The sequence below is a fragment of the Hemiscyllium ocellatum genome, chromosome 7 (genome assembly GCF_020745735.1).
Source record: "Hemiscyllium ocellatum isolate sHemOce1 chromosome 7, sHemOce1.pat.X.cur, whole genome shotgun sequence".
NCBI lineage: Eukaryota > Metazoa > Chordata > Chondrichthyes > Orectolobiformes > Hemiscylliidae > Hemiscyllium > Hemiscyllium ocellatum.
This window is the reverse complement of record NC_083407.1, coordinates 39694163-39708154: the sequence shown is the minus strand read 5'-3', so window position 1 is coordinate 39708154 and position 13992 is coordinate 39694163. Positions and strand designations below refer to the sequence as shown.

The window sequence follows — 13992 nt, the reverse complement described above, 5'->3', positions numbered from 1 at the left end:
TCTTGCAGATAACAGATCCCGTTACAAATTTGTTTCTCAATTTCCCACTGACTATGGGGGTTCTATAGCACAATCCCAATAAGGTGATTATCCCTTTCCTATTTCTCAGTTCCACCCAATTGTCTTCCCTGGATGTACTCCCAGGAATATCCTCCCCAAGTACAGCCGTAATGCAATGTCTTATCAAAAATGCTACTCTCCCTCCTCTCTTGCCCCCTTTCTATCCTTTCTACAGCATTTGTATCCTGGAGCAGTAAGCTGCCACTCCTGTCCATCCTTGAGCTATGTCTGTGTAATTACTGTGATATCCCAGTCCCATGTTTCTAACCATGCCTGAGTTGATCTCCCTTCTCTGTTTAGCCTCTTGCATTGAAATAAGTGCAGTTTAATTTATCAGTCCTACCTTGTTCTTTGCTTTATTCCTGCTTGCCCTCACTCCTTTTCCCAACTGTACCCCAGTCTCAGATTGATCTCTTTCCTCATTATTTCCCTGGGTTCCACTCCCCCACCTTACTAGTTTAAATCCTCCCGATTAGCTCTAGCAAATCTTCCTGCCAGTATATAGTCCCCTTCCAATTCAGGTGCAATCCATCCTTCTTGTACAGGTCACTTCTACCCCAGAAGAGATTCCAATCATCACAATGTACAGATCCAGAAAATAGCACCGTCTTACTGCTAACTTAATACTTGTGGCTTATATTTTTAAAATTTAATCAAAAAACAGATTGCAATAGAACAGAAATCAAGAAAGAACCCAGTCTGCTCACTATTGTAGACTTATAGCAAGGCTACACTTAAAAACTATGCACTTATGCATTCCTGTGCTGTGAACTCTCCGAGGTTCAGCTGTGAATTTCACTGTTCATTTTTCTTAGATGTACTCTGATGTCCAACGATACTTGTACTCAAACAGCAAAGGCAGTAACTGCAGATTCACTCCTGTGTCAGACAGCAGTATAGGTTACTTTCTCTGACCATGTGGTCACTGCTTTTGTCTGTCTTCCTCCTTTTTAAAGTGATTATATCAGATTAGATTTGCTATAGTGTGGAACCAGGCCCTTTGGCCCAACAAGTCCACACCGACCCTCCGAAGAGCAACCCACCCAGACCCATTCCCCTACGTATGCCCCAGATTAATGCATCTAACTCTATGGGCAATTCAGCATGGCCAATTCACCTGACCTGCACATCTTTGGACTATGGGAGGAAACCCACGCAGAGAGCTAAGAGCAGCGAGAAGGGGACACGAAAAGTCCTTAGTTGGTAGGGTTAGGGAAAACCCAAAGGCTTTCTATAGGTATGTCAGGAATAAAAGGATGACTAGGGTAGGTATCGGTCCAGTCAAGGATAGTAGTGGGAAGTTGTGCGTGGAGGCGGAGGAGATTGGAGAGACACTAAATCAATACTTTTTGTCAGTATTCACTCAGGAACAGGACACTGTTGCTGATGTGAATATTGAGTCACAAGTGATTAGAATGGATGGCCTTGAGGTATGTAGGGAAGAGGTCTGGGGAATACTGGAAAGGATGAAAATAGATAAGTCCCCTGGGCCTGATGGCATTTATCCTAGGATCCTCTGGGAAGCTAGGGAGGAGATATCGGAGCCATTGGCCTTGATTTTTATGTCGTCGTTGTCTACGGGAATAGTGCCAGAAGACTGGAGGATAGCAAATGTGATCCCCTTGTTCAAGAAGGGGAGTAGGGATAGCCCTAGTAACTATAGGCCAGTGAGTCTCACTTCTGTTGTGGGCAAAGTCTTAGAGAGAATTGTGAGGGATAGGATTTATGAACATCTGGATAGGAATAATGTGATCAAGGATAGTCAGCATGGTTTTGTGAAGGGCAGGTTGTGCCTCACCAACCTTATTGAATTCTTTGAGAAGGTGACCAAGGAAGTGGACGAGGGTAAAGCAGTAGATGTGGTGTATATGGATTTTAGCAAGGCGTTCGATAAGGTACCCCATGGCAGGCTAATGCAAAAACTACGGAGGTATGGCATTGAGGGTGCATTAGAGGTTTGGATTAGGAATTGGCTGGCTGGAAGGAGACAGAGGGTAGTAGTTGATGGTGTAGGTTCATCTTGGAGTGCAGTTACTAGCGGTGTTCCACAAGGATCTGTGTTGGGACCATTGCTGTTTGTCATTTTTATAAATGACCTAGAGGAGAGGCTTGAAGGCTGGGTGATCAAGTTTGCGGATGACACGAAAGTCGGTGGAGTTGTGGACAGCGAAGAAGGATGTGGCAGGTTACAGCCGGATATAGATAAGTTGCAGAGCTGGGCAGAAAGGTGGCAAATGGAGTTCAATGTAGCTAAGTGTGAAGTCATTCACTTTGGTAGGAGTAACAAGAAGATGGATTACTGGGCTAATGGTAGGCTACTTGGTAGTGTGGATGAGCAGAGGGATCTTGGTGTCCATGTACACAGATCTCTGAAAGTTGCCACCCAGGTAAATAGTGCTGTGAAGAAGGCATATGGTGTACTGGCTTTTATTGGTAGAGGAATTGAGTTCCGGAGTCCTGAGGTCATGTTGCAGTTGTATAAGACTCTGGTGCGGCCTCATCTGGAGTATTGTGTGCAGTTTTGGTCGCCATACTATAGGAAGGATGTGGAGGCATTGGAACGAGTGCAGAGGAGGTTTACCAGGATGTTGCCTGGCATGGTAGGAAGATCGTATGAGGAAAGACTGAGGCACTTGGGGCTGTTCTCATTGGAGAAAAGGAGGTTTAGGGGAGATTTGATAGAGGTGTACAAGATGAATAGGGGTTTAGATAGAGTTGACCGTGAGAACCTTTTTCTGCTAATGGAGTCAGCTGTTACTAGGGGACACAGCTTTAAATTAAGGGGTGGTAGGTATAGGACAGATGTTAGGGGTAGATTCTTTACTCAGCGGGTTGTGAGTTCATGGAATGCCCTGCCAGTAGCAGTGGTGGACTCTTCCCTCTTTATGGTCATTTAAGCGGGCATTGGATAAGCATATGGAGGTTATTGGGCTAGTGTAGGTTAGGTAGGCTTCAGTCGGCACAACATCGAGGGCCGAAGGGCCTGTACTGCGCTGTATTTTTCTATGTTCTACACTGGGAGAATGTGCAAACTCCACACAGACAGTCGACCGAGGCTGGAATCGAACCTGGGACCCTGGTGCTGAGTGCCATTGGTTTGTTTTTTTTTCCCCTCAAAGTTCCAAAACAATGCAACAGTATATAAAACAGTAATTGCTGCTCCTGGAATTCAAGAAAATCACCTCCAACAACTAAAATACATCAAAAAAGGACCAACTCTTACAGCACTGTTTTTTCCCGTCCTCCATCTTGGAATTTGTTTAGCCATCATATGACCATGCCTTTGTAGTTGCTATCCGCTCGTACATATTTGTTTTTTGTTATGCAAGCAATTAATCTGTTTTGTTACAGATCCTGTGCATATTCAAATATGTGTCATTTTACTACTTTTGAAATGCCCAGCCCAATCTACTGTTAAATTGTTAAGCTTGTAAACTCTGTCACTTCGTTTGTACTCTGATCGCTCTTCCCCTTATTTTTGTCTTCTCTATCTGAATCATGGAATCTTTCCAAACTTGATCCTCACCCCCATTAGGTTAGTTTAAAGCCCTCTCTACCACCCTAGTTATATGACATAGCAGAATACTGTTTGCAGGATTATTCGGATGAAGACTGTGTGAAGGTCAAAACTTAGTTTTCCCACAATCTTTGACACAAATTCATCTCTAATTTTGTTTAGCCTAAGCCAACTTACTTATGGCTGTGATATTGTTGCAAAGATAATTATCTTTCAAGCTGTTCATAATCTTTAAACAAAACCTTCTTCCAAGTTGTACCTATGTCATTGGTACTCCATGAAGCACCACCACTCTAGCTTCCCCTTTCCTCTACAAGTTACTGTCTAGCCCTGAGGAGGTGGCCTGAATCCTGGCACCGGGCAGGCAACATAGCTGTCTGATTCAATTGTTATCCACCATACAGACCCTGTTGGCATCCATACAAACAATTTTTGAACCTCTTGGACAAATTCAAAGGCTGAATCTCCATGACTCCCACCTTGTTGGTTCTCTTACCTTTCTCACAGATGCACCCTGCTGTTCCTGATAGCTGACCAAGAGAAAAGACCCAATTCAATGTACCATATCCACTCTCTGGAATTAGATGTACACGTAACCTTTGCTCTCCCAGATGTGTTATTGTGTCTGCAGCTTCGGCTTCAGTTCACTTACTCCGAACTGAAATTCTTCAAGCCTCAGGCGTTTGATAGATCTATTCTGACACTTGTGCATGTTAATAGGCTCTTTGCTGTTCTGTCCTTTGTTTGATAGGATCTATTTTACTGTTATGTTTTATGAGCTATCTTCATCACTCTTGTGCTACTTAGAGGATTCTCCACACCTTCTTGTGCTGTTTCATAGACTTTTTGTACTCTTGCACTAATTAGTGGACTGTTTCCACCATACTCCTGCTGTTCTAATGTACTCTGTCTACTGTTCTTGTGTTATTTTAAGTGATTTGTTGAAGTCCTTAGAAATTTTTAACAAGAAAAGGCATGCTCCTACACTAGTTCCAGTTAAATTTCATATGAAAATACATCTTTTGTTTTGGCTGAAGAATTAAAGTCATCTGTATTTTTAAAATGCCCCAATGAAATAGATATTAAATTTGTATACTATTTTGGAAAAACATTTTGTAAATATGTTGAAAAAATAGTTTTGTAAATCATTTAAATGAAATTATTGGCCTTGGTGTATCAGTAGCCTACGTGTTGCTCAGGTTTTCTCACATCTGTTACCTAGCCAACTAACATGGCAAACACTGAGCTTCAGTTAGATAGCATAAGTTGTTTCTAAAATGTTAACATTTTTGTTTGTTAACTTTAAGTTAAAGTTAAGATTATTTCTGTCAAATCCAGAAATCTTTATTCAACCGTACCAGGTGAGTAAATAAGATGACCCTCCCCAGGGTGTGTAATTTTAACAATGAAAAACTGATTTATGGCAGTATGGCATCACAAAGATAAGATCAGTGTAGCTAAATTGTGCTTTCACCCTTGTAATTTTGTCTGAACTCTTTGAGTTGGATATCGAACTTCACTTGTTTATTGAACTTCATTTAATGGTGTTCCTTCACCAGAAGGAACTTACAGAAATTGTCAAAGAATAATAGAAGAGTTTTAATGATGATGGATAGGATCCTTACTATTGTTATATTTGTGTTTCAGTGAATTACATTTAGCCACCACATGGCCTCATCTCACAGAAGGCATTATTGTTGATAATGATGTATATTCGTAAGTACTGATTTTCTTAAATTTTGATTATACTATTCAAAATTGTTTTTAAAGCAAATTTATAAATATGATTGAATAGAAGTTCAAACGTTGATATTTCATCTTTTGGCATTTCTGCAAAACAGCAAATTTGCTATTGAAAGAATTCAAAATACAACAGCATTTATAATTTGCATTTTGTTACCTTAAGATGACATATTTGTACAGAATAAATCCTTAGGGCATTCAGTCTCTTATTTAATCCATTTCACAAGCTCTTAGGATTTAAGTTTTGCTGAAATTTGAGAGGAATACTGAGCACATTCAACCTATAAGATTGATTAACACTGTGTGACAATTAATTCACAGTCAGAAGTTCTGAGTATTGTACGAAGGTATAGATAAATAAAGTTGTTGTTGATGAAAGCAAGCAGGGAAAGAATAGGTGAAGGTTTCTAGGAATACATCTGAAACTCAACTGGTTTGAATTCTTCAGTTGTGCAATAGAAAACTAAATTGAGATTGTGAGCAATTAATAATGTTAATCTGTGTGTCAGGAAATTTGACAATGTAACAACTGTTTTGAAACAGCACTATTAACTTGCTAATAAACTGTAAATACTTTTCACAGTTTATTAACTTTTTTTTTGTCAGGGACCTTGATGCTCTGCAGGCACCCCAGTGGTCTGTTAGAGTAAGGAAGGCTGATAACCCCCAGTGCTTGTTGGGTATGAATTATTTCATTTTGACATGGAGCACTGCAAATGAAAATAAATGTAACACTTTTTATGCTATAATATTCTACCAGAAATTCTAAATGGTTTAACATATTTATGTGTGTGTGTATATATATATAGGAGATTTTCTTACCGAGTTCTTTAAACTTTGTCGTCGAAAGGAATCAACTGATGAACTTCTTGGAAGGTCAGCTTTTGAAGATGAAACCAAAGGTTAAAACAACAGATTGACTTGCACAACAAATACAGTTGCTTTGTACTAAATTAGATGCTCACAATAATACTTCTTTTAAGCAGAAAACACAGATATCAGCCAAGCATTGCAGAAGCTCACAGAACCAACAACCGTTCACATGCCTAGACTATCCACTATGTCAAGTATGGTTCATAGCGCTCGGAAGCGGATGCATAGGCATAGACGTGTGGAAGAGTCACCAATTAACAATGAAGTTCTAAACTCTATTTTAATTGTAAGTCATTATTTTGTTTGAACGTATTGGTCTACTGATAAACATGTTTCTTTACTAAAATTGCTATTTTTGTGAGAATTTATGCAATGAAAATAATACAACCAATGACAAATTTGGGGTGAAAATAAGTTTGAATTCTCAAGACAGCAAAAATTATAGAAATCTTTAGATAAGGAGACTGTAGCAGTAAAATAAACGTTAAACTTTGATTTGTAAGTTTATAACATTGTTATTTAAAAAGTTGCATTGTTTAGATACAGCTGCTGACCTCCTGCCGATGAACATTATTGCTTCATACCAATCTCAACCTCTTCAGTGAAGTCATCATCACACATCAGTCCCATTGAACACCTGTATTCTTTGTGTAGCTTTGCTGTCTCTGACAGAGAGAAAGTATAAATTACTCAAGATTGGCCTAAAGGTTTTGTATGTTGTATCATAAAATAATAGGTGATTTTTTAAAAGTCCACTAACTCTGAAAAGTTTAAATATTATTATAAAATTCGTTAGTTTTGAAGAATTAAATAACAGAAACCTTGTTTGTAATCTTGCTTCTTGATAATTTTTGAGTAGTAGGGAAATTGGCAAGTAATTGTTTCTAAATGCAGCTAATTGTGTTTTTATTGTTCTATATTATTTCAGCTCACATATTAAACCACTGTTGTGGGGAATCCTAAATGTTTGATAATGTTTATCTTGGCCTCAAGATCTAAATAAGCTTCAAGTCATGCACTTTCAGTAATGTAACTCAAATCTATCTTTTACTTCCTGATTGCTATTAATTACTGAATGTATCTTAAGTTGTCTTGCCTTTAGTGAGAAGATAGAATATCTCCCTCACATTCAGTTTTCAAGTTCAACTCATTAAGTGCATTTTTTTTACTAAAGGACAAATAAATGATTCATGGTCATAGCTAGATATTTAGAGTTGGCCCAGACTACGTTTGGCATAGTTTTGCTCTAATTAGTTGTTACAAGCTACTTTCGCCATCAGTATTCTGTTAAACATACAACAGTGTGCTTGCAGGTGTTCAGTCAATAGCACAAATCCAGAAGTTGCTGCTCCTCCACAGGGTACTCTGTTGATGTCCTTACTGGTGCAATCTTAAAACAATAATCACTTAATTAATGAGAGATTCCCTTTTCACGTTGTAATGTTGCTATTAAAATCCCATAAAAACGTTGTATCATGAAAATGAGGTCTAACTAGGTTTTTACTACGAGTCCCGAGACATAATGCTGACCAATCACTTTGTTCCCAGTGAACTGATCTAATATTTAAATACACTTATTCCTGTTATCCGTTGATTAATAATCTGCTCGTCAGCATATTTGTGCGGTTGGTCCCAGACCCCATCAGCTTTGTTTTCTCATTGACTCACCTGGTTCTTCATGATACATAGGATAGTTGCTTAGGAGCAGTATTCACATATTTTGTTATCTGTGGGAAGTCTGTGCCCCTATTCTCCCCACAAAATAAGAACTTGGTATAATGCAAATTTTTTCCATTAAGAAAATTCTGTACTGTTCAATTTTTTTTGAAGTTTGGTACTTTACCTTGTAATGTGTATCCATCATTTATAGAATTTGTGAAGTGAATTAATAAGACTGAAAAGATCATTGTAATTTACTCCTGATTTGGTTTCTGAGAATTCTTCTTTGTGAATATTGTTTATTCTGTTTGATGACATTACTTTTGCTGGACAGCTGAGATTCCCTTAACTTGATACTAACTCTGGGCAAAGGAAGTTGCTAATTCTTTGTAGGCACTTTCTTTGAGGTCAACAGTTTTGTTTCTGTTTGTAAAATCCAGCCTCTCATCTTCTTGAGCAACCAACAGTAAGAAGATCATAACTCCAAAGGTCGTTGAGTATATTTAAGACTGAGATAGACAGACAGGTTCTTGAGTATCAAGGTGATCAAGAGTTATGGGGAGAAAGCAGGAGAATGGGTTAAGAAACTTATCAACCACGGTTGAATGGCTAATGGTGACTTCTGGTCGAAAGACTAAGCTAATGTCCCACAAGTCCCTTTTCAAATATAGCACAATGAGTTTTCTTTACTACTTTGTCTTTATTACTATGAGCATTTCTATTAAGCAAAGCTGCTTCTTGGTAACTTCAAACTGATGACTTTTTCTGAGTTCCAAAATAATTAATTACAAGGGTCTTCACTTTATATAAGTTTTATTGTTAATACTCAGAAAATGTGGTTGATGGCCATTATTCAGTTTTGAAAATGTAACGATTTAAGAAACTGTCATTCAACTGCAAACTGAATAATGGTGTGGCATTGTTAAATTTTGCATTAACCTTCTCTCTGTAAACTTGGTAGAGGCATCTGACTGCAGTTGGCTTTTAAACAGGCGATGCATTCTGATAAGATTTAAGACTGAGCACTGTGCCAAAGGATGAAGAACCCAAATTTTATCACAAGCATTTTCAAAATACATTATAAAAATTTCAGACTTTTGATGAAATAAGATGGCAATTTATTTTTATGTTACTGAGTTATTTTCTGTTTCTTTAGCAAAGCAATCATTGAAATGTTGTGAATTGTAATGGAAAATACATTTATCTTAAATATGGATACAAGAGTTAAATAGTCAATTCAATTAAATTACCAAGCACACACAACTCTTTGACAAAGAAAAATTAAATGTAATCTAACTTGTATTTTCCGTGTTTTAGTTTCTGTTCCCAGATGCTACTGGTGATGTGTCTAATGCTAAGCGTAGTACCTCAAGAGGAAGCAATATCGCTACATTTGAGGAAGAGAGTTATGTACGTTCTAGAATCATCTCAATTCAATCCTAGAAAGTCTTTTGAAATAATTTAATTGTTGGATGCTTGAATTTTTTTCTTATGTTGCAGAAAAATATTATTTGATAAATGATTAGTATAAGTTTTTAGGCATACTTGTTCCTTACTACCTAACTCTGCGCTTAAGATCCTAATCTAAGCACATCAGATGGTAGTAGTGTGGTCACCGTTGAAGGTGCTAAATTTGCCACAGAATTTGATAAAGCACTGTACAAATTGTTGTTCACTAATTATTATTTCTTATTAAATTCTTGTTCTAAACTATAACTTAGTATGAACTTTAGTGTTGATTTATGTATGTAATTCCTTTTGAAGCACAAGCAAAAATCATAAGTGTCTTCTGGGGATTCTTTATTAGCATTCTTGCTTATGAGTCAAAAATGATGTACTCGAGACTTGAGTACATGATCTTGGGTACACTTCAAAGTCTTGTGCAGGTCATAAATCCACATTCAAAGGCTATCCTTCTGAATACATCCAAAAGTAGTATTTGAGGAAGATCAGGGAATTTCACCTTGTGTCCTAGCAAATATTTATCACTTGACCAAGATATAATTTATTTCAATTTATTTGTGGGACCTAACTGCATGCAAATTAGTTGCTGTTTTTTTCCTGTCATTTGTCTACACATCAAATGGATAGGAAAGTGGCTTGCACGACTGAGCGTCGTGGAAGACTATATATAGCTTCGAGTTCTTATTCAGTTTCTGTTATTGAGTCCTTAAACTTTGCACCATGAAAGAATTACAGTTCAGATGATTAGATTCATATGGACATACAAATAACAGTAGGCCATTCGGTCCTTCGATTCTGTTCCACCATTCAATAAGATCATAACTGATCTGATTGTAACCTCGGCTCCACATTCTGGCATTTCCCTGATAAGCTTTCATTCCTTAGTAATCAAGAATCTATCTAGTTTTGCCTTTGAAAATATATTGAAAATCTGCATCCTTTTGAGGAAGGAATGCAAAGAGACATGACTCTGAGGGGGTAAATTGTTTCTTCATCCCTGTTCTAAATGTGTGACTCCTTATTTTTAAACTATGACCTCAATTCTAGATTCTCCCACAAGACAAAATATCCTTTCAACATTCACCTGGTCAAATCTGTGACTTTCTTGTTTGTTTAAATTAAGCCAGTTCTGTCTCTTCGAAACTCCAGAGGATGCAGGCCTAGGTTTTTCACATACGGCAACCTCATTTGAAATGTTTCCAATGCATTAACATTCTTTTGTAAGTCTGGTGTCCAGTACTGTACACAGTATTCTGGATGCAACCACATCAATGCTTTATACAACTGAAGTGTAACCTCCCTGGACTTGCATTCAATTCCCCTTGGAATAAAACAGAACTTTCATATTGATTATATTGGCTGTAACTGCATATTAATCTTCTGCAATTCATGCATTAAGACATCCAGATCTCTCAGTTTCTCAGAGTTCTGCAACCTTTCACTATTAAGGTAATCCCATTCAGTAGAAAGACAATACAGATTAATCTGTATATTATATGTGAGGACTGGAGAGTAGGAAGATGTAGTGTCCAAGATTAACTTTTAGGAAAATCAAATGTATATAATCAACCATCTTTAATGAATCGTTTGAACAGAGCTAGTTAGTCCATCCTATATTAAATTTGTTGCTCTCCCGTACAACCATTACTTTTAAATAACCCTTGAGGATCACAACAGTAACGTTGAAAGTATATTGTATTCTGAAGTTTCTCTCCCCTTCATTTCTGCCTCTTGCGTTATCTGTAAATGGATTTTTTTTTGTCTTGTACTCCCCTGGATAATTCACAAGAAGTACCAAGTGAGGGGAAAGCAACATTTATAAATTCAGAGGAGAGTACTGATTGGTTGGCAAGTGGATTTTGTTAGGTAGTGGCATAGAGAATGAACCAGTTGGATAATGATTCATGGTTAACTGCCAAACTAGTTAATTTTTAGACCAAGCAGGTTGATACTGATTAGTCAAGGCATTGCCCTGAGAAACGAACCGGAAAATGGTTATCACCTATCTTCTAATTTGTTGAGTTGGAACAGGTATAATGTGTGTATACTGTTCTTATATGGACAGAAAAGAGAGGGACCTGTGTATTTTACGTACCTAGTTTGTGATTTGTATGTCTGCCATGCTATGAACCCCATTGTAAATTGGTTCAGTGCAACCAGAGTGCCCTTGCAAAACTTAAAATACAATATCCAACATGAAATGTGATTCCACAATTGGATAACATGTGCTGAACCACCCTGAGTAGGCAAAGAATTGTACATGCAGTACCAATTTCAACTTGACAAAATAGGTGACTGCCATTCTGTGGTTCATTTCTTGAGGCAAAACCTTGACTAATCAGTCAACCTGTCTAGTTTAAAATGGAAAGCTTGGCAGTTAACTGTCTGTCATCATCTAACTGGTGCATTCTTCATGCCTCTGCCAATCAACACTGTTGATAAGATCCCACGTGGAAGATTGATTGCAAAGAGAAGGAGTCCATAGATCCATGGAAATTTGACAGATCCATAATTGGTTGAGTGGCAGAAAGCAGAGGGTGATGGTTGAGGGGTGTTTTTCTGACTGGAAGTTTGTACACTGGGGAGCCAAAGCGTTCATTGTTGGGGCTCTTGCTGTTTGTGATTAGTCTAAATGATTTAGGCTTGAACATAGGAAGGTTGATCGTTAGGTTCGTAGATGATTCAAAAGTTGTTGGCTAAGTACTGAGGAGGATAGACTTCAACTCAAGGGGATTTGAGGGGCTGGTCAGATGAGCTGATCAGTGCCAAATAGAATTCAATTTCGATAAATGTATGTGGGTAGGGCAAACAAGGCAAGGGAATACATGATGAAGTTTAGGACTCTGGGACTCGTTGATGTAGAGAGAGAAACTGTCGTAACACTGAAGTATTTAAATGTGCACTTCTGATGCCAGCCTACGGGCCAAGTGCTGGAAAATGGGATTAGAACAGTTGTGTTTGACTGGCACAGATGAGATGGGCCAAAGGCTCTTTGTTGTGCTGTTTGTGACTCTCCTCTCAAATAAATATTGTTTTCCCTTTATTTTGTGATTCTTGTAAATTGTCTTGGTGGGTGCAATGTGAAGGGCTTTGATAAAAGTTTTTTTTCAGCAGTGTTCAAGTTCTGTACTGCTAACAACAGTTTGAACTGTATTGATTTTTATCCTCCGATGAACTCTAAACATTCTCGTTTGCATTTTTACACGCTATATTGTTCATGGAGGAAGGTTTTGTTTCATTTTACTTTTGAATATTTCCATAAATACTAACCTGCATGACATTGTACAACTTAAAAGTAGTTGGGAATTATATATTGGTTTAGCATTCCTGATAGTTAATTGCATGTAAAGCATATTGGGGGTTAGCAGCATTGTTAAAGTGTCAAAGTTTTAATTCCTTTTTTTTGGTTGATTAAAGTGAACTGCTTTTCCATTTCATGTCTTACTGGATCTGGTGTATTATCTGTTCATACTACCTTGTCTTCCACATTTTTTTCATTGAAGTAAAATTAGCTCTGGTCATAAAAATTGTAAATATCTTGTATAAAAATAATTATTTCTAATTATATTTTCTGTTTTCTTTTTATCAGAATCTTTATTGCCAATTTAAATCTGCTCCCTCAGACAGTCTGACATACAAGCTGGCTTTGTGTCTCTGTATGGTTAACTTTTATCATGGCGGAATGAGAGGCGTAGCCCATTTATGGCAGGAGTTTGTGTTAGAAATGCGGTACAGATTGGAAAATAATTATCTTATCCCAGGGTAAGTTTTTTTTTAAACTGTGAAGTATCTGCCATGCATTCAGTAGCCCAGGTTTGAATCTTAGCATTTCCAGTTGTAATCCCAGATTACAAACTTTTGGTTCGTTTGGTACAGCATCATGAAAAACGACTAATGGACCAAACTCTGGGATGAAAGATAATGTTCCGCATTCTGAAACCTACAGAGATTATAAAGAGAGTCTGATGTTAGATTCCCAAATCTTAAGATGTTTTGGAGTATGTGAAAATTTAAGAAAAAGATTTTTATGGATGAATTTGTTAAGTTTAGTATTGCTGTCCAGTTCTATCATGAAGAAAGAGTCAAGTTAATAGTTCTGTTTTTCAGGTTAGCTACTGGAGCTCCAGATTTAAAATGCTGCTTGTTACATCAAAAACTGCAGGTATGATGGAAAATTGTACCATTTGACTTTCATGACAGACGTTTTTAGGTTTATTTATTACAATGTTTTGTGTTGAATTGACTGAATGTCTCAAAGTTCTTCTTGACTTTAGGTCAACATTTTGTGTCCTTACTTAGAATGAAAAAAACTTTAAATATTAAGTTTATACCATCTCATTAAGCTTTTGAATACATTGCACTGCTTAAAAATAAGCTCTCAACAGAAAATAATTTGACTTGATATTTTGTAATATTGAACATTGTTCCCCTTTAGTTCTAGTGAACTGTGAAATATGCATTTTATATGAATGTTTCAGTGTCACTAATTTAACGAATATCTCTGGCAAGTTGATATTTATTGGAGCTGCGCATACACTTTAAACGTCTGGTACTTTTCACGATATCAATTCTAAATGGGAATCATCCCTGGTATTTTTGGTATTCCCTTCCAAATAAAATGGAATCTGTCAAAACTGGTCAAACATGATAAAGCATCAAGCACACTACTGGACATA

General features: G+C 37.3%; 1 protein-coding gene across 2 annotated transcripts in view; it reads left to right on the top strand.

The window, feature by feature from the left end:
* rab3gap1 (RAB3 GTPase activating protein subunit 1) overlaps window positions 1-13992 on the top strand; it is an 89489-nt gene that overhangs the window by 49372 nt on the left and 26125 nt on the right. The window contains exons 10-16 of one of the 2 annotated variants that reach the window (XM_060827132.1): window positions 5225-5293; window positions 5927-6000; window positions 6130-6222; window positions 6307-6479; window positions 9170-9262; window positions 12906-13078; window positions 13424-13478. In XM_060827132.1, the coding sequence (XP_060683115.1) occupies window positions 5225-5293; window positions 5927-6000; window positions 6130-6222; window positions 6307-6479; window positions 9170-9262; window positions 12906-13078; window positions 13424-13478 (730 nt within the window). Of the gene's footprint in view, window positions 1-5224; window positions 5294-5926; window positions 6001-6129; window positions 6223-6303; window positions 6480-9169; window positions 9263-12905; window positions 13079-13423; window positions 13479-13992 lie in introns of both variants that reach the window. The other variant, XM_060827131.1, reaches the window with a different exon arrangement.